Source organism: Coenobita brevimanus, chromosome 29 (genome assembly GCF_032717465.1).
Source record: "Coenobita brevimanus isolate Jiangsu-jjx chromosome 29, ASM3271746v2, whole genome shotgun sequence".
NCBI classification, from domain to species: domain Eukaryota; kingdom Metazoa; phylum Arthropoda; class Malacostraca; order Decapoda; family Coenobitidae; genus Coenobita; species Coenobita brevimanus.
The window spans coordinates 30554134-30579333 of record NC_136982.1 but is presented as its reverse complement, the minus strand read 5'-3'; the positions used below and the strand labels follow the sequence as shown (position 1 = coordinate 30579333).

Below are 25200 nucleotides of genomic sequence, written 5' to 3'. Positions count from 1 at the left end.
AGATACTTATGGGTTCAAGTAACTGTTTGAAGATTAGCAGTACTGTATTGGGATAGTGATATATTCATCATAATATTCTGGACAATAATGGACCTTTTCCTCTGTCTCTTAATTATCATATGTTTAGTTCATGTCTGCATATATATACACTCAACCCTCGGCTATCACAGGTTCCGCTATAGCGTATCTCGCTATCACGCCTATATAAAAAACTACCCAAATACCTTTATCATGCACTAAATGCCTGCTATTGCACACGCAAATGTTCAAAAATTTAAAAAAGGCCAGGCTTCAGTGCTCCGCCCAGCCAACAAAAGCTTCACTCCATGATTGGTTGTTTGACGTCAACGCCAGCCGAGCGCTGATTGGCCGCCCGACCGAGTCTCCTGCCCGCCAAACCATTCAATTGCGCGCCCTCAGACCATGAACAGTGATAGCGAGAACAATAACCTTTTTTATGATATGACCCTGGCCAACGTACCCCCTCCGTGTCCCCCTACCATTACCCAACATAATGCTGCGGCACCTGGCAGGGAAATAAAGAAGAGGAAGAACCTAAGTTATGCAGATAAACTGGAAATGTGAAACTTATAGAGAATGGTGAGACCAAGCGAAGTGTAGGGAAGAAATATAACATCCATGAATCAACTGTGAGGGGTATTTATAAGAATCGTGATCACATCATAAAACATGCTCATTTTTAGACTATTATATATTAATATGTGGTACAAAAAAGGTATCTTAGGGGTAAATATTGAGGTCATGGCACCAATTAGAATTATTACCATAAGTTCTTCAATTTGGCTATCACGGTTTCAGCTCTAGCGCAGCCATAGCGGGACCAATTGGGAGTGATAACCGAGGGTTGAGTGTATATCTATCTCTATATATATATATATATATATATATATATATATATATATATATATATATATATATATATATATATATATATATATATATATATATATGTATATATATATATATATATATATATATATATCTCTCTATCTATCTATTGCCAGACGCCATAATCCGTATGGGGTGGCCATTTGACTCTGAGTTATTTGTTTTACAGGGAGGGGCACTAACCCTCCACCAACCCACTTGACACGTAGGGAGCACGTATGGTTTGGTTATATGGTTACCACCCAGCGTTGTAAATGGTTTCTTGGTTTACAGGAAACCATTTGGCTTGTCACTCAATGTAAAGCCACCTGTAACGGAAAGAAAAGCAATAAGTAGTGACAGGAAAGATGGGAGAAAATAGGAAGAGAGGAGGGCAGGCACAGAAAAAGAATGATAAAGGCTAAGGAAGAAGTAGGCAGCACTACATCAAGTGAGTGGATGATGGTCGCCACCACCTACCACAATATATATATATATATATATATAGATAGATAGATAGATAGATATACATATATATATTTGGTGTATATATATAAACAGTTGTCCCTTTGTACCATGTATTACATAGACATTGTATTATAGTATAGTTATGACATGTAAAATCTTATGATAATTTATGTCCATTTAAGAACTAATCTGAAGCCTGAATATATACAAAGAGGGTTCCTTTATGCCCAGTTTCCTTCTTTCAGTAATGATTTCTTAAGTCCCTTCTTTGCTCTTATATTTCATTTTTTTTTTTTCTTTCTGAGGGCTCTTCTGTCAATTATTTCACTGATCTTTCACATAATCTTGTAATCTTGTCACACATAACTTCTCTGTCACCCTCCACCTCTCCTCACATAACTCTCCTCCGCACAGAGGAAGCTGGCAATAAGTGAAGCAGAAAAAAAGGATTTTGAAAAGACTGAGTTTAGGCTTGAGAAGGACAGATCTGATCTTAAGAAGATTCTGAGCAAGGTAGGAGCACATGGCTGCTGGTATGATTCTGGTGATTTCCTTTTCCTTATTAAACTCAATGTAGTATGTTAAAAGTAGTGCAGTTGTACTATGCTAGAATTTTCCTTTGCAAAATGAGTAGACTGTTACAGTAAAAGTAATGCATGAACAGTAGTTTGATAACAGTAGATTCAGGTACTGTTGTTCCATCCTTTTATGGCATATACCATAGTATGAATAACCTCTCCCTTTATACCCTGTGTGTAATTGATAGCAGAAGCAAAATTAATAACACAGGGTAGTTGTGAAGTTGCTTAGGAGAGGTTTCAAAGTGTTGTAGTGTTTCATTAGTATATATGTTTATCACAGACAGTTCAGTTTTATTATGTCCTGTTCTACCATCACTTCACCATATTTATTAACTTAAAAGCTCTTAATAATTTTAATTGTTTTCTTCCATCTTGAATAATATCCTAAGGTATCATTTTTATCTGGTACAAAGCACTGCAATTGTTTATTTCATTTCTCCTAACTCTCTCCCACATACTGTATATCCATAACTTTGAACTGTCATCCCATATCACAGGCAGGCATCACACCATGTTCACCCTAATTCAGTGACCATTTGCAAATACCATTACTTTCATTGTTGACACCATAAATGTTTTTGTTGTTTTTTCTTATTTCTTTTCCTAAGATGGGGTGGTAAGTAAACATTGTTGTTACAATGACTCTGTTGTATCAGCACCCACTTTTATGGAGACCAGTAAGAGTTTTTCTCCTCCAGATGAGACATAATACCCAACTCTCTTTACACATGTAACTATTTAGATTCATATAATCTTTTCACAGCCTTCTGAAGCCAGAATTTTCCTTGTCCCCTTTTTACCTCTCAGTATGAGCATGAACGTCTGGACCGGAGGCACCAGCCTGAAGGACGCTTGACAGTGGGTACAGATGGTGGTAGTGCAGTAGACACCAGCAGTCTTCGCATTGAGAACATGGAGTTGAGAAGGAAAATTGATGATCTAGAAACTGTAAAAACAGAGATGCAACAGAAGCACTTGAAGGAGGTAGGTAGGGGAGTTCTTGGATGGTTGGAAAACTGATGATCTAGAGACTTCTGAAACAGAAATACAACGGTAAAAAGGGGCGAGAGGCAGTGCCAAACCTTTGCAATATACTCCTACATACATAGTCATTCATCCAGCCCATTCGATCCCTTTTCCATGGCCTCATCAACTTCCATATCTTGCTTTCATATGCACTCATTTATCATATCCATCCACTTTTTTCTTCACGTGCCACATCAATCCTCTCATCATCAGACTCCCTCATATACCCTTTTCACAACCCTTCTCATGCTGGAGAGGGACATCATGTGGTGGCACCAATATACCTGGGCAGCTGTCCTTCCTAGATATATAAACTTCCTTCAGCTCCCTCCCAGTCTCCCAAATGGATGGTGGGGGACTGTTGGAGAGGAATAACTTCAGGCTGCAGTTCACTAGATTCATGTTTCACATGAACCAGTGTCTACAGTTGTTACTACTACCATCCTGTCTGCATCCATTCTCATTCTATGACCATACAGTTTATACACATTCTCTTCAATCTTTGTGCCACATCTTTAATGAATATCATTTATTTTAATTAATCAACTGTACACACATTCTTATATAATCGCATTTTCACTAATCATACTCTAAAATTTTCATTTTCATGCCATGCCAAGGTCTCATACTCCTATTTTAATATGGGCACTGGTACACATTCATGCCTCCTGCAGCCCCCAAACTCAGACCTTTGTATAATATTCAAGTCCTCATATCATCAGCCATCTTCCTTTCCTGTGCCACTACTTTCTACTGTTGCTTGTTTACCTCTCATTTTTATTACTGAACCAAGGTATAGTACTATTCCACCTACTGTTGGGAATTACCTAGCTGGCTTTGGTATTTGGTTTAGCTTCCAGTCATAAAATACATGACTTGTACCATGGCCAACTTTAATCCTTTGTGGGCAGGGGGGGAGGCTCCATATGAGAAAGCACGGCAGCATTTTGCGTATGTACTCATATATATCTGTTTATGTATGCATGTATGAACTTGGAAAAAGCATATGACAAGGTGAATGCAGAATGATAATGAAAAGGTTTATGTATCCATACTATGAATGGAAAGCCGGCGAATGCTGTAGAGTTTTTTTTTTTTTTTATTTTTTTTTTTTTTTTATGGCAGTGAAATATCTAGAAGATTATTTAGATTGAGTGGTTCAGTAGTGGGGGCGCTCACCATCCAAACACTCTATGTAGTGCTGCTCTCAGGTGTCTGCCCTTTCCTCTCCTCCATCCTTCTTTCCTTCCATCCTCTTCTGTCTTTCCTTCATTCTTTCCTCATCCTTCTGCCTACGGGTGACTTTACACTCCCTCCTCTGTCTTTCTTTCCTCCATTCTTTCCTCTTACTTCTGCCTGTGGGTGACTCTGCACTGAGTGACAAGCCAAATGGTTTCCTGTACACCAGGAAACCATTTACTATGCGGGGTGGTAACCATATAACCAAATTTTGGCGCCTGGTGGTTTAATGGGTAATTACTGCACTCCAGTCGGATTCAGCCGGTGAAGGTTTATATCCGAGGAATGTTTGGGGTTTATTGCTCATGTAATGCCACTCAGGGATAAGTGAAGCAGGTCACTCTCATCTTCAATGTCAGGACCAACTTGCCTAGCCCCAGGCTCCTACGCACCTCATGGGGCAACGTAGGATTGGATGATGGATGGATGGATGGTTCATTACCATTGATGGAGTGATACAAAGATGTATGATGACTTGGTGTTGATCGCAGAACATGGAAGGGAGGTGGAAGAAAGATTTAGGAAGTGGAGGGATGGTATGGGGCACAAGAGGTTGAGAGTAAATGCAGATAAAATAATTAATAAGCACATTGTTAAACATCTTGAATCCAACAACTTAATTAGTGATAGACAATATGGTTTTTGCCACGAAAAATCCACCATTGACATACTCAATCTCTTAACTCATACCATCCATCAATCACTTGATCTTTTTGGAGAAACTCATGCAGTAGATCTTGATATCTCTAAAGCTTTCGACAGAGTATGGCACCGTTCCCTGCTGTCCAAACTCCCTTGCTATGGACTAACGTCTTTTGTTCCTTTGATTTCATCATATCTTAGTGACAGGAAAATAAGAGTAAAAGTAGATGATGTATAGTCCAATTTCCACTCAATTAACGCCGGCGTGCCGCAGGGATCAGTTCTGGCGCCAACCCTATTTCTGGTTCATATTAATGATCTCTTATCTGTCACCCACAATCCCATTCACTCATATGCAGATGACTCAACACTACATAGTTCATTCACACTCAGACATCCATTTACAAAGTCTAATATCTCTACCTCTCAACTCAGTACAGCCATCTCCATAAATCAAGATCTATCTACAATCAGTGAATGGGGACAAAACAACCTTGTCTCTTTTAATGCTAGTAAAACTAAATATATACTGTACAGTTTACTAATAGACAGATATTGCCAGATTTGTACATTACCTTCAGTGCTACCAATATTCCCATCTCCAAAAGTATTGAAATTCTTGGTGTTTCACTTAACAGTGCCCTCAGCTGGACCTCTCAAGTCAGATCACTTGCTAAAACCGCCTCAAAGAAACTTGGATTATTGTACAGAGTCCGTAACTTCTTCGCCGATGAGCAGTTAGCTATACTTTATAAGAGTCATGTGCGCTCTCAGCTTGAATATTGCTCACCCTTGTGGAATGGTTGTGGAGAGGTTGCATTAAGACAACTAGACAAAATTCAGAATAAAGCTGTTAGGATCATTAACAACCCTGCCATTACATATAAACTACCTCCCCTGCAAGTAAGAAGGAATGTTTCCTCTCTTGCATTATTTTACAGATATTTTTTTGGCAAATGCTCAGACGAAGTTGCGTCCATGGTGCCACCTCTCCATGCCTTCCCTCGTGCTACATGGGCATCTAGTAGCGCTCATGACTGGAATGTCACTCAGCCATATTGCAGAACTTCTGCCTATCAGAATTCTTTCATTCCCCGAACTGCACCTCTCTGGAACTTGCTTCCCCAGAGTTGTTTTCCTCCAAATTTCAACCCACAACTGTTCAAGTCTAACTGTTACAGGTATTTTATGAACAGAGGACACCAGTAATCTGGTGTATGGATTATTTTTTTTTACTCATTTGTTTTTCCTTCCTCCATTCTGTTATTTATAAAAAAAAAAAAAGAAAGAAAAAAATAGTGCTGCTGGCAGTATTGTCAAAGAAGAGGGAGAGTGGCCATGCATGGTTTGCCCCAAGGGCATAGGAAGTAATTCCATCTTGTGCAATATTTATTATAAGTGGATGCATAAGACATGTAGTGGTATTAAACTGTAGGTAGACTGTGGGATAATGCTAATTTCGTGTGTGATGTGTGTCAGGGAGAGCATGTGGAGATTATAGGGCATGAAAGGATTGATCTTGTGGTTGAGTCTCTTGAGTGTGTGAAAGAGTTTTGTTATTTGGGAGACATGTTATGTGCTGGAGGGGGCTGGAGCTAGCTCTGTGGCTAGAGTGAGGAATAGTTGGAAGAAGTTTAGGGAGCGGTTGCCTCCTCTGACATCGAGAGGGTTCTACCTCCATGCTAAGGGATCTTTCTATGCAGCATGTGCTAGGAGTATAATGATGTATGGTAGTGAGACCTGGGCAGTAAAAGAAAAGGATATTCATAGGCTCAATCCATCCATCCATCCATCATCCAATCCTACGTTGCCCCTTGAGGAGCGTAGGAGCCCAGGGCTAGGCAGTTGGTCCTGACGTTTAAGATGAGAGTGATCAGCCTCACTCATCCCTGAGTGGCATTACGTGAGCAATAAACCTCAACCACCCCTTGGATATAAACCTTCACCAGCTCAATCCAATTGGAGCACAATAATTACCCACTAAACCACCAGGCGCCAAAATTTGGTTATATGGTTACAACCCAGCGTAGTAAATGGTTTCCTGGTGTACAGGAAACCATTTGGCTTGTCACTCAGTGTAGAGTCACCCACAGGCAGAAGGAAGAGGAAAGAATGAAGGAATGAAAGACAGAAGAAGGAGTGCAAAGTTACCCGTAGGCAGAAAGATGAGGAAAGAATGAAGGAAAGAAAGACAGAAGAAGATGGAAGGAAAAACACAGAAATGACAGTGATTAGGTGGAAGTGTTGTGCTTCCTTGAATGTGAGGTCTGGAGGAGCTAGGTTTATGATTGAAGAGTTGAGAGGAAAGATGGGACTGGAGTGTATTGGTGTTGTGATGAGGAGGGGTAGATTGAGATGGTTTAGGCATGTGGAGAAGATGGGAGATGACAGTTGGGTGTGGAAAGTGAGAGGTACGAATATTGGAGGTAGGGATGCAAGAGGCAGACTGAAAAAGACATGGGACGAGGTCATAGAGTGTGACCTAAGGGATAGGTGGCTGAATAGGGAGGGTGCATGTATTGTTGCGTGCAAGAGATGGAAGGAAAATATAAGAGAGCATGGATCAGTTGGTTCAAGGACAGTGTGGATAGAGTACAAACGTGGGTAATTGCATGTGTATATGCACCAAAGGAAGACCTTGCAAACAGAGTGAAAGAAGAGTTTTGGGCAAATGTGGAAGCATATGTGGAAAAGTTTGAGAGAAATGAGAGAGTGTTCATGATTGGAGATGTGAATGGATAAGTAGGGAATGTAAAGGTGGACTGAGTAGTTGCTGAGTGGGATGCGCTTGCAGAAGTGGATGAGAATGGCAGTGCTCTAGTAGCCAGTTGTGCAGGGAGGGAGTTGGTGGTAGCCAATACCCTCTTTAGGCACAGAATGATCCACAGGCATATGTGTTGAGTGATGAGAAAGGTGCATGGTGAACTGAATGAAAAGAAGGCAGTGATTGATTGTGTGTGTGTGTGTGGATGAGAGAAAGAGAAGATATGTAATGGATGCAAGGGCATACGGAGGCTGAGGTAGTGAAATTCCTGACTGCCAATTGATGATGGTGAAAGTCAAGGTTCAAATATGATGGATGAATAGGGTGAGGGAAGGACAAGAGGAAGTAGTCCATACAAGGAGGGTAGAAAGGTTGCAAGAGGATGGAAAAAACGCAGAATATAAGAGAGAAGTGGACGAATGATTGGGTAAATATGATCTGGAGCAGATGGGGGTGGTGAAAGGTCTATCTATCTATCTATCTATCTGTTGCCAGACACCTCAATCCCGTTCGGGGTGGCCACAAACAAATCGCCTCCACATCGCCCTGTCACCCGCCATTTCACTGCCCTGCTCCCAACTCACACCCCCCTCTCTCATATACCTCTCCACCCCATCCCTCCATCTCATCCTCGGCCTCCCCCTCCCTCTTCCCACCTCCACCTCACTCACATACACTCTCTTCATCAGTCTTTCACCCTCCATCCTCTCCACATGGCCAAACCACCTCAGTGTATTCCTCCTAACGCTTCCTATCACATCCACATCCACACCACAACGCTCCTTTATATCCTCATTTCTCAGCCTGTCTCTCCATGTGACTCCACAGGCTCCTCTTAAATAACTCATTTCCACTGATCTCACTCTTGACTTGTGTCCTTCCAACAACGTCCAAGCTTCACTTCCATACGTTAGAGTTGGTATCACGATACTGTCATGTAGTAACTTTTTCACTTCCATGCTCACTTCCCTGTTTCTTATCACTGCTTTCAAGGAACCAGCAACCTTTCTTCCCTGCTGTATCCTTTCAAGCACTTCACCGTCCAAACCTCCATCCTTACTCATCACACTACCCAAGTACTTAAACGTACTCACATTTTCCAATTCCTCGCCATCCAACCTCGCTGTACATTCACTGACTTCACCTTTCTCAAAGACCATCACGTTACTCTTCCCTACATTCATCTTTAGATTCCGTTTCTTACACTCTTTCCCAAACTCATCCAACAAACCTTGCAGCTCCCCTTCGTCTTCACTCAACAACACAGTATCATCTGCAAACAACAGTACAGGGAGTTTCCAAACACTACCCTTTCTCACCAGGGCCACTCCAGCATCCACTGCCCTACCTTGTACCTCTTTTATTTTTACCATCCATGGACAGATTGAACAACCTTGGAGATATGACACATCCCTGTTTCAACCCAACCATCAAAAAAGAAAAATTCACTCAGTTCACCATCCACACGCACTGCAGCCTTAGCACCGTCATACATACTCTTCGCAGCATTCAACAACTACCCATCTACTCCATATATTCTTAATACTTTCCACAATCCTTGTCTATCCACCCTGTCATATGCTTTCTCCAAATCCGTGAAAGCTGCATACAACTTCTATCCTTTCTCTAGAAACTTTTCCACTAAAGATCTAAGAATAAATATCTGATCTACACAACCTTTTCCCTTCCTAAAGCCTCCCTGTTCTTCTCCAACTAATTCCTCTGTTCTTTCTCTAACTCTGTCAATAAGTGTCCTACCATACACTTTTCGTGTTATACTAAGACAAATGCCCCTACAATTACCACACAGTTCTTTTTCCCCTTTTCCTTTATACAAGGGAATAATTATACCTGACATCCAATCCTCCGGAACTCTGCCTTCCTCCCAGGCCAATCTGCACATCTTCCACGTCCATTCTACTACTATCTCTTCCCCATGCTTCAGCATTTCACCACACACTCCATCAATTCCTGGGGCTTTCCCTGATTTAACTTTCTTCCCTGCTTCCACAACTTCTATCCTACTGATTTCTTTCTGTCTTCTCACCTCCCGCCTTCTTCCAGCCATTCCCCAGCCACTTATACTCGTATTACTTCCATCCTCTATGTTCAACAATTCCTTAAAGTGTTCTTTCCATCTGCTCACTTTTTCTCCCTTCTCCATTAATAATCGCCCATTTTTATCTTTCACTCCCCTGCTAACTTCACTTCCACCCTCTCTTACTCTCTTCACCTCTTTCCAGAACATTTTCTTACAGTCCCTCCACTTTACACTCAAATTCCTTCCAAATTCCTCATCCACTCTTTTCTTACTCTCTCTTACTAATCTTTTCACCTCTCTCTTTCCTTCTACTTATAACTCTCTCTTCTGCCTCTAAACTTCTTCCACGTCCCTGTTTCTCATCCATTCATTGTATGCTTTCTTCTTTTGTGCCATACCCTGTCTTACCTCTTCATTCCACCATGCTGTTCCATGCACCCCCCCTCCGTCTTCTCTTTATCTCACACACCACATCACATGCTGCACATATTTCTTCTGTGAATATCTTGCACACACTTTCCACGTCCCCCATCTGCTCTGATTCGTATTTGCCCAATCGTTCCTCCAGTTCTTTCTTATATTCTGCCTTTTTCTCATCCTCTTGTAATCTTTCCACTCTCCTTGCAAATACTCCTTCTTCCCATCCTTCCCTTCTTCTATTTCTCCATCTTATTTGGATCTTAATTCTGGCCACTACCAAGTAGTGGTCTGAAAGTCCACTCCCCCCACCTCTATAAGCTGTTGCATCCATTACACATCTTCGCATCCTTTCATCCACACACACACAATCAATCATTGCCTTCTTTTCATTCAGTTCGCCACCCACCCTTCTCATCACTCACCATGTATAGCTGTGGATCATTTTGTGCCTGAAGAGGTTATTGACTATCACCATCCCCCTCCCAGCACAAATGTCCACTAATGCACAGCTATTCTCATCTATCTCAGCAGGCACACCCCACTCACCAACTATTCCATCCACCTTCACATTCCCTACTTTACTATTCATATCACCGATCAGAAACACTCTTTCGTTCGTTCCAAACTTTTCCATGCACACCTCCACATTTGTCCAGAACTCTTCTCTCCCTCTGCTTGCACGATCTTGCTTTGGTGCATACACGCACACAGTCGCTCACATTTGTATTCCAACTTTCAATCTTACCCACACAATTCTTGACCCAACTGATCCATACTCTCTTATGTTCTTCTTCCATCTTTTACTCACAACTATACACACTCATTCTTTTGCCATCTCATTCTCACCTACTCCTGCACATATACTCCATCCATACTCCCATTCTCTCACACACTCATCTTTCCATTTAGTTTCAGTTACTCCACATACATCAACTTTCACACCCTCAAGCACCTGGACAATCTCTCTCTCTTTCACCTCATCATTCTCACCTCTTACATTCCATGTTGCGATTATCATGTCCTTTGTCCAGTCCATGATTGGCATCTTTTGGTCAGTCCTTGTCTAAGGCTTCTTGTTCGTCTTTTTAGTTAGTTTTTGGTAATTGCAACATGGAATGTAAGAGGTGCGAATGATGAGATGAAAGAGAGAGAGATTGTCCAGGTGCTTGAGGGTGCGAAAGTTGATGTATGTGGAGTAACTGAAACTAATTGGAAAGATGAGAGTGTGAGAGAATGGGAGTATAGATGGGGTATATGTGCAAGAGTAGGTGAGAATGAGAGGGCATATGAAGAAGTGTGCATAGTTGTGAGTAAAAGATGGAAGATAAACATAAGAGAGTATGGATCAGTTGGGTCAAGGATTGTGTGGGTAAGATTGAAAGTTGGAATACAAATGTGGGCAATTGTGTGCGTGTATGCGCCAATGCAAGATCGTGAAAGCAGAGTGAGAAAAGAGTTCTGGACAAATGTGGAAGTGTGCATGGAAAAGTTTGGAAGGAATGAGAGAGTGTTTTTGATCGGTGATATGAATGATAAAGTAGGGAATGCGAAAGTGGATGGAATAGTTGGTGAGTGGGGTGTGCCTGCTGAGATAGATGAGAATGGCAGTGCGTTAGTGGACATTTATGCTGGGAGGGAGTTGGTGATAGCCAATACCCTCTTCAGGCATAAAATGATCCACAGGTATACATGGCAAGTGATGAGAAGGGTGGGTGGTGAACTGAATGAAAGGAAGGCAATGACTAATTATGTGTGTGTGTGGATGAAAGGATGCGAAAAATGTGTAATGGATGCAAGAGCTTATAGAGGTTCGGGGAGTGGACTTTCTAACCACTACTTGGTGGTGGCCAGAATCAAGATCCAAATGAGATGGAGAAATAGAAAAAGGGAAGGACGGGAAGAAGGAGTATTTGCAAGGATAGTGGAAAGGTTACAAGAGGATGAGAAAAAGGCAGAATATGAGAGAGAAGTGAAGGAACGATTGGGCAAAATGAATTGGAGCGGATGGGGAATGTGGTAGGTGTGTGCAGGATATTTAGAGAAGAAATATGTGCAGGATGTGATGTGGTGTGTGGGAGGAAGAGAAGACGGAGGGGGGTGCAAGGAACAGCGTGGTGGAATGAAGAGGTGGGACAGGCTGTGGCACAAAAGAAGAAAGCATACAATGAATGGATGAGAAACAGGGACGTGGAAGAAGTTGAGGGGCGGAAGAGAGAGTTATATGTAGAAAGAAAGAGAGAGGTGAAAAGATTAGTAAGAAGAGAGTGGATGAGGAATTTGGAAGGAATTTGAGTGTAAACTGGACAGACTAAGAAAATGTTCTGGAATGAGGTGAAGAGAGTGAGACAAGGTGGAAGTGATGTTAGCAGGGGAATGAAAGATAAAAATGGTAGATTACTAGTGGAGAAGGGAGAAAAAGCGAGCAGATGGAGAGAACACTTTAAGGAATTGTTGAACATGGAGGATGGAAGTAATGCGAGTATAAGTGACTGGGGAATGGCTGGGAGAAGGAGGGAGGTGAGAAGACAGGAAGAAATCAGTAGGATAGAAGTTATGGAAGTAATGTAGAAAGTTAAATTGGGGAAAAGCCCAAGGAATTGATGAAGTGTGTGGTGAAATGCTGAAGCATGGAGGAGAGATAGTAGCAGAATGGATGTGGAAGATGTGCAGATTGGCCTGGGAGGAAGGTAGAGTCCTGGAGGATTGGAAGTCAGGTATAATTATTCCTTTGTATAAAGGAAAAGGGGAAAAAGAAGTGTGTGGTAATCATAGGGGCATTTGTCTTCTTAGTATAATAGGAAAAGTGTATGGTAGGATACTTATTGACAAAGTTAGAGAGAGAACAGGAATTAGTTGGAGAAGAACAGGGAGACTTTAGGAAGGGAAGGGGTTGTGTAGATCAGATATTCATTCTTAGATCTGTAGTGGAGAAGTTTCTAGAGAAGTGAAGGAAGTTGTATGCAGCTTCCGTGGATTTCGAGAAAGCATATGACAGGGTGGATAGACAAGGATTGTGGAAAATATTAAGAATATATGGAGTAGATGGGAAGTTGTTAAATGCTGTGAAGAGTATGTATGATGGTGCTAAGGCTGCAGTGCGTGTGGATGGTGAACTGAAAGGCTGCAGTGCGTGTGGATGGTGAACTGAGTGAATTTTTCTCTTTGAAGGTTGGGTTGAAACAGGGATGTTTCATGTGTCCATTGTTGTTCAATCTGTACATAGATGGGGTAATAAAAGAGGTACAATGTAGGACAGTGGATGTTGGATTGGCCCTGGTGAGAGAGGGTAGTGTTTGGAAACTCCCTGTACTGTTGTTTGCAGATGATACTGTGTTGTTGAGTGAAGACGAAGGGGAGCTTGGTGGATGAATTTGGGAGAGTGTGTAAGAAACGGAATCTAAAGTTGAATATAGGGAAGAGTAAAGTGATGGTCTTTGAGAAAGGTGAAGTCAGTGAATGTACAGCAAAGTTGGATGGTGAGGAATTGGAAAATGTGAGTACATTTAAGTACTTGGGTAGTGTGATGAGTAAGGATGGAGGTTTGGAGGATGAAGTGCTTGAAAGGGTACAGCAGGGAAGAAAGATTGCTGGTTCCTTGAAAGCAATGATAAGAAACAGGGAAGTGAGCATGGAAGTGAAAAAGTTACTACATGACAGTATTGTGATACCAACTCCAATGTATGGAAGTGAAGCTTGGACGTTGTTGGAAGGACACAAGTCAAGAGTGAGAGCAGTGGAAATGAGTTATTTAAGAGGAGCCTGTGGAGTCACATGGAGAGACAGGCTGACAAATGAGGATATAAAGGAGTGTTGTGGTGTGGATGTGGATGTGATAGGAAGTTTTAGGAGGAATACACTGAGGTGGTTTGGACATGTGGAGAGGATGGAGGGTGAAAGACTGACGAAGAGAGTGTATGTGCGTGAGATGGATGAGGAGAGAGAGAGAGGGAGGCCGAGGATGAGATGGAGGGATGGAGTGGAGAGGTATATGAGAGAGGGGAGTGTGAGTTGGGAGCAGGGCAGGAAAATGGCAAGGGACAGGGCGATGTGGAGGCGATTTGTTTGTGGCCACCCCAAAAGGGATTGAGGTGTCTGGCAATAGATAGATAGAAAGGTATTTTTCCTTGGAGGGGTACTAACCCTCCGCCAACCCTTTTAGTCATCCTGTACAACAAGCAGGGATACTGGGGGAATTTCCTTGAAAACCCCTCCTACCCCCAGGGGGTAGGCAATAGTGGAAGGTATGTGCAAGATATTGACAGAAGAAATCTGTGCAGCATGTAAGATGGCATGTGGGCTTAAGAAAAGATGAAAGAGGGTGCAAGGAACAGCATGGTGGAATGAAGGGATGAGACAAGCTGTGGTGCAAAAGAAAACATATAGCAGTGGCTCAGTTGGTTAGAACGCTCTGACTGAAGGGCCGGAGGTTTGAGTCCACCCAAGGGTCGTTGTAAGACATCAGGAAGGGCATCCGGTCGTAAAGTGCTACACGCTCCAAAACCAAAAGTCCTCTACCCATGAGCAATGACTTGGCCTTTATTGAAAGAAGGAGACACGGCATTTAAAAAAAGGGGCAAGGGAAGCAGAGGCATGGAGGAAGTTGAGAGATAAAAGAGAGAGTTATATGTTGAGAGGATGAGAAAGCTGAGGAGATTAGTAAGAGAGGGTAAGAATAGAGTGGAATTTGAGTGTAAAGTGGAGGGAATGTAAGAAAATGTTCTGAAAGGAGGTAAAGAAAGTTAGACAGGGCGATATAGAATTTAATAGGGGAGTGAAAGATAAAAATGGTAGATTGATATTGGAGAAGGGAGAAAAAGTGAGGAAATGGAAAGAACATTTTAAGGAATTGGTAAACATGGAGAATGAAAGTAATGTGAGTGTAAGTGGCTGGGGAATGGCTGGGAGGAGGGGGGAAGTGAGAGGGGAGGAAGAGATCAGTAGGATGGAAGTAATGGAAGCAATGAAGAAAGTTGAAAAAGAGAAAGCCCTGGGAATTGATGAAATGTGTGGTGATATGATGAAGCATGAGGGAGAGATGTAGTAGAATGGATGTGGAAGATGTGCATATTTGCCTGGCAGGAAGGTAGAGTCCCAGAGGATTGGAAGTCAAGTATAATTACTCCCCCTTACAAAGGAAAAGGGGAGAAAGAATTGTATGTTAACCATAGGGCCATTTGTTTCCTTAGTGTAATAGGGAAAGTATACAGTAGGATACTTATTGACAGAGTTAGGGAAAGAACAGAAGAATTAGTTGGAGAGGAACAAGGAGGTTTTAGGAAGGGAAGAGGTTGCATAGATCAGATATTCATCCTTAGGTCTTTAGTGGAAAAGTTTCTAGAGAAAGGAAAGAAGTTATATGGAGCCTTCATGGATGTGGAGAAAGCATATGACAGAGTGGATAGACATGGAGTATGGAAAATACTGTATTAAGGATATGTGGAGTAAATGGGAAGCTGCTGAATGCTGTGAAAAGTATGTATGAGGGTGCTAAGGTGCAGTGCATGTGGATGGTGAACTGAGTGAATTTTTCCGTCAGAATATTGGATTGAAACAGGGATGTGTCATGTCTCCATGGTTGTTCACTCTGTACACGGATGGGGTCATAAACGAGATACAAGATAGGACAGGGGATATTCGAGCAGCCCTAATGAGAGAAGGCAACATTTGGAAACTTCCTATACTGTTATTTGCAAATGATGCTGTGTTTGTTAACCCTTTGGTGTGTGTGGGTGTGATGCAGATTTCATGCACTCATTACCATTTGACGCAGGCTGCATTTGTGCACATTTCAGTTGCTTGGTACCATTTGACACTGGTTGTGTCGAATGAAATGGCTCCTGTTGTTTTGGTTGTGGAATGATTTCTGGGTGAGAACAAAGCACTTCTATCATTCTCGTGTATATCTCTGCCGCGTTGAACCCACTCCGCAACCAACGTCGCCCCACTTTCCAAGTCTGTTTGTCACAAGTCTTGCTCAAGTGCAAGATAATTCCTTTCGTATTTTGTAAAATCGGCTCTAATTGACCTACAGTAATTCTTTATACACCAAATGTAGCTAAATAGATTCCCTATAACTTTTTCTCAGTAACATTTACCATAAAAATGATATTTCTTTGAGAAAAACTGAAAAAAGCTGAAGTAAAAAAAATAACGCATAATTTACATTCGACTGATCTTTTTTTACAACACCATAAGCAAGTACAGTGCCCTCACATAGTGAACGAGTTTATGGGCAGTAGATGAGCTTGTTCACTGCAAATTCGTTCACAGTGAGCAACATATCATATGGGAAAAATAGCATATGGGTAGCACCGCTTCCTCAGTGTCCACTTTTTGAGCCACAGAGATGTACTAAAAGGCACATTTCAAACACATATAAAACACATGGTTATTTACCTTAAGTGGAGCAGGTGGCAGTCCTGACTAGCTTGATTACATGTGGTTTCGGGGCAGGGAGATACACTTAGGGTGACCCCTCCACATCACCTTCCACTCCCTTGTTCCTGTCACCAGTCCTGCCCTCATCACCTGACTGAACCACTTCCCCACATGCCTCTACCTCATTCACCTCTCCCATAAAACCTTCAAAGTTCAAAGATGACACCACTGACATCACATCATCGTCTTCATCAGGAAGTGTAGCAGATGATGTAGAGGCAACTGGCTCCTGTTGTTCTTGAGTTTGGTAGTAGTGTGTGATGAGTGTTTGTTTTCTTATGTTGACTTCCGTACTGTGCCTTTCAGTGTAATAACAAAAAGTGGTTTCTATCCCACTGAGCACTTCCTGTGTCCTAAGGCAGCTGATTTGATTTACCCTGACCTCTTCTCTCAGAACATCCACTGGGGATAGAATTTACGGATCTTCGACATAGGCAAATCTTCATCCTCCATTGGATTCTGCTCAACGGGATGCTCAGATATGGCCTCTTGTGCAGCGTCTGCTAGGGGAGGGGGGGTCGTTCAATATGGGAGATGGAGGTTATGGCCTACTCTTTTCCTTCGATTTCATTTACTCGGGGTTCAACTCGTTCAATATGGTTTTGTGAACCTGATTACCCCCTGCTCATTCACTAGGCGAATTGTTTACTCTGATTACGTTCACTGTGCGAGGGCACTGTACACTTATTCAGGAGTACGGTGAAAAAAAATTACTATCATCGAAGCATAAATAAGGATGTGAGGATAAATTGTTTATGAACTATTCAGTGCATGGGAATAGCTTGGTGATAGGTGGGGGGGTTATCTCTCAGTGTGTGGCTTTGGGCGCCAAAGCCCGCCGCCCAAGTACTCACTCATGGTAGGACGCAGCCTGCATTGATTGGTAACATAAGAGTTAAGTGAAGACAAAGGGGAACTGCAAGGCTTGGTGAATGAGTGTGGGAGAGTGTGTAAGAAACTGAATCTAAACGTGAATGTAGGGAAGAGTAAAGTTATGGTCTTCGAGAGAAATGAAGACATTGAATGCACAGGGAGGCTGGATGATGAGGAAATGGAAAATGTTAGTGCATTAAGTACATGGGTAGTGTGATGAGTAAGGATGGAAGTTTGGAGGATGAAGTGCTTGAAAGGGCACAACAGGAAAGAAAGATTGCTGGTTCTTTGAAAATCAGTGATTTGAAATAAGGAAGTGAACCCGGAGGGCAAGAAGTCGCTGCATGATAGTATTGTGATACCATCTCTAACATGGAAGCAAATCTTGGACCTTGTTGGCATGACACAAGTTAAAAGTGAGAGCAGTGGAAATGAGTTATTTGAGAGGAGCATATGGAGTTACGTGGAGAGACAGACTGACAAATGAGGAAGCAAAGGAGCATTGTGGTGTGGCTGTGGATGTGATAGAAAGCATTAGGTGAAGTATACTGAGATGGTTTGGCCATATCGAATCTGAATTTGAAGTTGACACTCTTTTGAACTTCACTTCAACTAATTTTGACTATTCACTGTATAAACTTAATTATCTAAGTATTATTAAATATACTCATGTAGTGTATCACTTTCCCTGTGCTTCTTCAGATCCCAGTGTATTTGACTCCATATCCTCACTGTTGACTAACCTGAACCTCACCCTTAGCACTAAAATTACAGTTCTGGGTGATTTTAATGTTCATAATATCAAATGGTTATTGCATTCTGCCAGGACTGACGATTCCAGTCTAGATTATGAGCTGTTTGCAGAATCGTTTAATTTCATGCAGTTGATAAAGCAACCATTCAGAATACCAGATAATTCTGACCATAATGCTTATTTTTTGGATCTATTCTTGACAGATAATCCAGATCAATACAAGATAGAAATACTGTCATCACTTGGATCCTCCAATCACAATCTCATCAAAGTCTCATTAGTTGGTTCCCTTACATGTCCCTGTTCTGAATGGCACTTTGATAGGACAAATAATCCAGATCAATACAGAATAGAAGGACTGTCATCACTTGGATCCTCCAATCACAATCTCATCAAAGCCTCATTATTTGGTTCTCCCAGATCTCCCATTTCTGAACCTGTCAGGGTGACCCGATGGTACTTTGATAGGGCAGACTGGGATGTATTCAGAAATTATCTTGCTGATATTCCACAGCAGTCTTTCTTCTCTAGTGACATCAGTTCTACCCAGTTCCACATTAATGACTTAATACAAGCTGGTATGGAATTGTTCGTACCAAGTCAACAGTTCACTAAAATATCGGACTCCCCAAAATGGTTTGATAGCAGTTCTGCCAGAGCAGTGGACCAGAAGTCATTAGCATATAACTCTTACTTAAAATCAGAAAATCTAAATCAGTCACTCAATTTAATATTGCTAAAAACTGTGCAAAGGCAGTAATAAATCTTGTTAAATCAAACTTTCTTCACAACCAAGCACTCGGACTACCAAATAGTCCTAGTGACAGTAGAATATTCTGGTCAGCTCTCAGTTCTTTCAATTATAACTTAAACAAATCATCACCGAATCACCTATGAGAATCTTCAGACGGTAACATTACAAATCACCCATGGCATAAAGCAAATATCCTTGCCAGTAAATTTGCCAGAAATTTTACAGTAGAGGAAGTCAGCCAAAATGTCCCAGTACTAGAACTGACTCTCCTGAAGTTACTCCACTTAAAATTCAGACTAGATATGCAAAATCCATCCTAGATGATTTACCAATTAACAAAGCTCCAGGCCCAGATGGAATTCCTCCAAGAGGAGCCCCCACAAACTGGAAAAAGATGCCACCGCTCGCCAGATAACTTAATGTAAAATGCAAAAGTGGGGTCAACTTGAATTACCCTTTGGTATACAGTTTTGGTGTTACTTTACTGAAAATAGGAAATTTTTTGATTTATCTATATATAATACTGGAGAAAAAAATGTCTTTTTTTATCAAAATGTAATAGAAATGGAAGGTTGCATCCATCTCAGTTTAGGGACAGTCTACGTGCAATTATTGTTGCCTGAGTGTTGATCACAGTCATTTTCTTAAGTGGTGCATGTACATCTGTAAGGAAAAATTGTAAATGAGTATAAAGAAATTGTATGATACATAAGAAATGAAGGAAATGTGGTACATAAACAAAGATCGTATGAACCCACTGAGCACATACGGAGGCGCTTTCCTATGGGTAGTGTGGCGTAGTTTGTGCGCCCACCACCAGGGGCCCAGGGCGGCGCTAATGGTGTGTATACACCACACCTGACTCCCGTACCTTTTGAAATTACCCAACGATTCCGGAAAATATAGTGTCATGGTCTGCTGCACAGGTAAAATATATGTGGAAAAATAGACTGTAGCAGAAATGAGACATTTTCTCAAAGCAAGAGGAATACCATGCCTTTAAAAATTCGGGTCGGCTGATCTCGGCCCCGTAAGATTTTGGCCGTACAAGTCTTACTGTTATTAAGTGTATAATGGATAGAATCATGTCAGGATTTGCCAGATGAAAGATTATGGTCTTTGGAAACTATATGATAAATTTTTCTAACATCTGAGATTCATAACACTTGGTAAAGATGTGCTGAATGCAAAAACACAGAGTAAGCTTTCATGCTTTTTAGTAAACTCCATGGAGAGCTTTTCAGTGTAAATCTCATGTAGAGCATCTGTAAAATATCTACAATGAATACAATACTGGTATAATGCTTTATGCATGAGTAATAATCCTGATAGAAAGTTTTTAAAGGAAGGTATACCAGTTCTGAGTGGGTAGTGACCCCACGCAATTTAGTGATCTGGTGAACACTGGCAACTTTCAGGAGTTTGTGGGGGCTCCTATTGTTTTGAAAAAATGCTCCCCAGAACTTGTTCATGCTGAATTATTCAGACTGTGCATTCGTACTTCTTCATTCCCTAATTCCTGGATAGAAGCCAATATCCACCTGAAGAGAAGAAGTTCCTCTGACTGCTCATATTACAGACCAGTAGCTATCACGTCTTCTCTTGGTATAGTACAGTCACTGTTCACATAACACATGAATATAGTTCCTGGCAGGTCCCGCTTTATGAGAATTCCACGTTATACAGCCGTATGTTTGCATGTTAAAGGGTTTCATTACCTAGGCCAACACCAGCTTTACCACTTGGGACAATTTTCATTTTTTTTTTTTTTCAGGACATTTACCTACCTAAAAATGACTTCAGTACATACAGGCACTAGAGGATTCCTCACCTTGAATTGAAGAGTTTCTAGGCTTCCTGGGGGGAGGGGGAGGGGGAGTGAGGTTCCGAGGCAGGACAGAACTCCTACTGGTCCCCAGCACGGTCCTTTGGCCACATCGGCTCCTCAGGGTCCTCATCTGATGAAGAAGGTAAATCCTGTACATCCACAATCCTCTGTTGCAACACCTCAGCCTCCTGCACAAACCCTTCAAAGTCAAGAGAACCTACAGACATTGCATCTTCCTCTGGCACCTCATGCTGTGGCATCTGTCGAGAATGAAAGTACCGGGTGAAGAAAATCTGCTGGTGTTGTCATATTTTCTCTTGCCTGAGATCTTCTATCTATCTATTGCCAGACGCCTTAATTCCTTATACGGGGTGGCCACAAACAAATTGCCTCCACGTCACCCTGTCCCCTGCCATTTCACTGCCCTGCTCCCAGTTCACACACCCCTCTCTCATATACCTCTCAACTCTATCCATCCATCTCATCCATGGCTTTCCCCTCCCTCTCTCCCCCTCCAACTTACTCACATACACTCTCCCCATCAGTCTCTCACTCTCCATCCTCTCCACATGGCCAAACCACCTCAGTGTGTTTCTCCTAATGCTTCCTATCACATCCACATCTACACAACAATGCTCCTTTATATCCTCATTTGTCAGTCTGTCTCTTCATGTGACTCCACAAGCTCCTCTCAAATAACTCATTTCCACTGCTTTCACTCTTGACTTGTGTCCCTCCAAGAACGTCCAAGCTTCACTTCCATACATCAGAGTTGGTATCACAATACTGTCATGTAATAACTTATTCACTTCCATGCTCACTTCCCTGCTTCTTATCACTGCCTTCAAGGAACCAGCAACCTTTCTTCCTTGTTGTACCCTTTCAAGTACTTCACCCTCCAAACTTTTGTCCTTACTCATCACACTACCCAAGTACTTAAATGTACTCACACTTTCCATTTCTTCATCATCCAACGTCACTGTACATTCACTGACTTCACATCTCTCGAAGACCATCACTTTACTCTCCTCTACATCCACCTTTAGATTCTGTTTCTTACACACTCTCCCAAACTCTTCCACCAAGCCTTGCAGCTCCCCTTCGTCTTCACTTAAAAACATAGTATCATCTGCAGACAACAGTACAGGGAGTTTCCAAACACTGCCCTCTCTCATTTGGGCCACTCCAGCATCCACTGCCATACCTTGTATCTCTTTTATAACCCCATCCATGTACAGATTGAACAACCGTGGAAACATGACAAATCCCTGTTTCAACCCAACCTTCAAATAGAAAAATTCACTCAGTTCACTATTCACACACACTGCAGCCTTAGCACTCTTATACATACTCTTCACAGCATTTAACAACTTCCCATCTACTCCATATATTCTTAATACTTTCCACAATCCTTGTTTATCGTCCCTGTCATATGCTTTCTCTAAATCCATGAAGACCGCATACAACTTCTTTCCCTTCTCTAGACACTTTTCCACTAAAGATCTAAGAATGAATATCTGATTTACCCAACCTTTTCCCTTCCCAAGGCCTCCATTTTATTCTCCAACTGATTCCTCTGTTTTTTCCCTAACTCTGTCAGTAAGTATCCTACCATATACTTTTCCTGTTACACTAAGAAGACAAATGCCTCTATGATTACCACACACTTCTTTTTCCCCTTTCCCTTTGTACAAGGGAATAATTATACCTGACTTCCAATCCTCTGGGACTCTACCTTCCTTCTAGGCCAGTCTGCATATCTTCCACATCCATTCTACTACTATCTCTCCCCCATGCTTCAGCATTTCACCACACAGTCCATCAATTCCTGGGGCATTCCACATTTTGACTTTCTTCATTGCTTCCACAACTTCTATCCTACTGATTTCTTCCTGTCTTCTCACCTCCCTCCTTCTCCCAGCCATTCCTCAGCCACTTACGAGGGGTGATTAGAAAGAAATGACAGTGAGTCCATAAACTTTTATTAGCATGAAGAACTATCAAACTATGACTCACATTCCTTCAAAGTACTCCCCTCCAACCTCTATGCAGCGTTCCATTCTCTTTCTCCACTTCATGAAGCAAGCGTGGTACTCTGAAGACGGTATACTTCGGAGTTCTGAATTGACGGTCCGTGCCAAGTCTTGGATGCGATGAAATTGCTTCCCAGCGATGGCAGATTTAATTTTTGGAAACAACCAAAAGTTGCAGGGAGCCAGGTCAGGGGAGTAGGGTGGGTGGGGGAGCAGAGTTATACCTTGTTGTTCCAGGTACTGCATAGTGAGGCGAGCTTTGTGGGGTGCAGCATTGTCGTGGTGCAGCAAAAGGCGAGACCGACGGCGGGTTGGTGCGGTGTTGGCCTTGTGTTCCAAGACTTGTGGAAGGACCTCGTCTGTGTAGTATTGGGCTGTGATAGTGGACTTTTCAGGCATCACATCCACGCATATTGGTCCTTGAGAATTGAAAAAGATGGTGAAAAGGTGCTTCCGGCTGCGAAATCCTTCCTTCAAAATCTGAGGTCGAGGGTCTTCATCGCCCAACCACACCAAGTTTGACTGCTTGTCACGGGTTGTGAAGAATGAAATCCAACACTCATCTCCAGTAGCAACATCTGAGAACCGTTTTGGACCATTTGGTGCAAATTCAGCAAGCCAGACACAACAAATCCTCACCCGTTCAGCCTTTTGCTCATCAGTCAACAAATGGGGTATCCATCGACAACACTTCTTCCTCAGGTGTAATTGTTCATGCACGATGTCATATGCACTCCCATAACTGATATCAAGCTCCAAGGCTAAGAACCTAAGAGTTACAGTTGGATCCTCGTCAATGATGGACCGTGCACGGACAGTTGTTGCTTCGGTCACGGATGTCCGGGTGCGTCCAGAGCATTGTTCATCTTTCAGTTCAGTTTTTCCTGCTGTGAAAGCACGAATCCAGCGGGAAACAGTTTCCAGGGAAGGAGTAGTGTCTGGATAAACTTGTAATAATTCCCCTCGAATCTCTGTTGCTTTCTTTCCCAGTTTCCACCTCGTAAAAATGTAGAACCTGCAGCCTTCTTTCGAGTTATCCATGTTTCTGGCCAGAGAGCAAAAACAAGAGTGAAGCATTCACTCACAACAATAAAACACGAAAAGTCAGGCATACGGCGACAAGTTCAAACTCGTAAGGACAGGCAACTCTGCACTCTCCTTGCTCCCCTACCTCCCATCATTCAAGGTTTTCATGTTATAGCACGAACTGTCATTACTTTCTGATCACCCTTCGTATACTCGCATTACTTCCATTTTCTGTGTTCAACAATTCCTTAAAGTGTTCTCTCCATCTGCTCACTTTTTCTCCCTTCTCAACTAGTAATCTACCATTTTTATCTTTCACTCCCCTACTAAATTCATTGCCACTCTGTCTGACTCTCTTCACCTCTTTCCAGAACATTTTCTTACATTCCCTCCATTTGACACTCAAATTCCTTCCAAATTCCTCATCCTCTCTCTTCTTACTTCCTCTTACTAATCTTTTCACCTCTCTCTTCCTTTCTACATATATCTCTCTTCAATAGGGCCTAATTGCATTCAACACAGCCCCCACAATATCAGCCTTCCCTTCCCTCATCCACTTCATAAGCCATGATGGCTTCCATGAGTGCCTCTGCACCAGCCAAGATGTTACTTATTTGACTCATGGACATAACTGGTGCTGTGGTTCTTGCCTCAGCCTGATCCCCTTGCTTCTCTGTCTCACGATGTTCCCTGTCAAGCACTTCAATGCATTCCATGGCATCCTCTAGCGTCATGTTTTCCTCCACAACCTCGACCAATTCCTCCTCTTGCACCTGCTCAAGGCCTGTAGTGACTACCTCATGACCTCTAGTGCCACACAACATGTAAGATTACATTCTTCTCTCTCCTTCTGCTTGATCACGTCAAGCTTCTGCTCATGGGTTAAACTCTTTCGCCATCTTGCTGGGTCATGGTGAGGTGGCATTGTCAGGCGTGGTCAGGTGGCTAAAAAAATACAGAGTTAAGACACAGCACGTGTGGAAGCAGAGCGCTGGGAGAGGATTCTCTGAAGTGGCCCGGGAATGCTCAGTGGACCGTGACGACACCCAGCATAGACACGGGACATGCATACGTAACGTGCAAATGCAACTCACGCTTTGACCAAATCTGCCTGTGTTTTGTCTGTTTTTACCGCATTTTGACCAGTTTTCTCACGTATTGACTAAATATTCCATAATTTTTGGCCTCAGGCCGCATTTTCACCACCGTTTTAGCGTAGCATGGTTTTTCAAGAAATGGGCAATTTCTCCACCCACATAATAATTACCAAAAATGCATTTTGACCATTTCTTGGGGGGGGGGGGAAAGGTTGTGCTATGATTAGTTCCATGCTGTCTGATTGTGCATTATGTGAGCAGTGATTGTACTTGAAATTGTAATGCATAAGCGCTTAGTTAAACATCTTGAATCAAACAGCGTAATTAA

The 25200-nt window shown here is 42.2% G+C and overlaps 1 protein-coding gene across 4 annotated transcripts in view; it reads left to right on the top strand.

Annotated features, from left to right (window-relative positions):
- The window catches only part of LOC145395050 (uncharacterized), a 1083039-nt gene that overhangs the window by 965613 nt on the left and 92226 nt on the right, over window positions 1-25200 (top strand). For 3 of the 4 annotated variants that reach the window (XM_080268801.1, XM_080268802.1, XM_080268800.1), the window contains exons 36-37: window positions 1771-1869; window positions 2745-2921. In XM_080268801.1, the coding sequence (XP_080124927.1) occupies window positions 1771-1869; window positions 2745-2921 (276 nt within the window). The remainder of the gene's footprint in view (window positions 1-1770; window positions 1870-2744; window positions 2922-25200) is intronic. The other variant, XM_080268803.1, reaches the window with a different exon arrangement.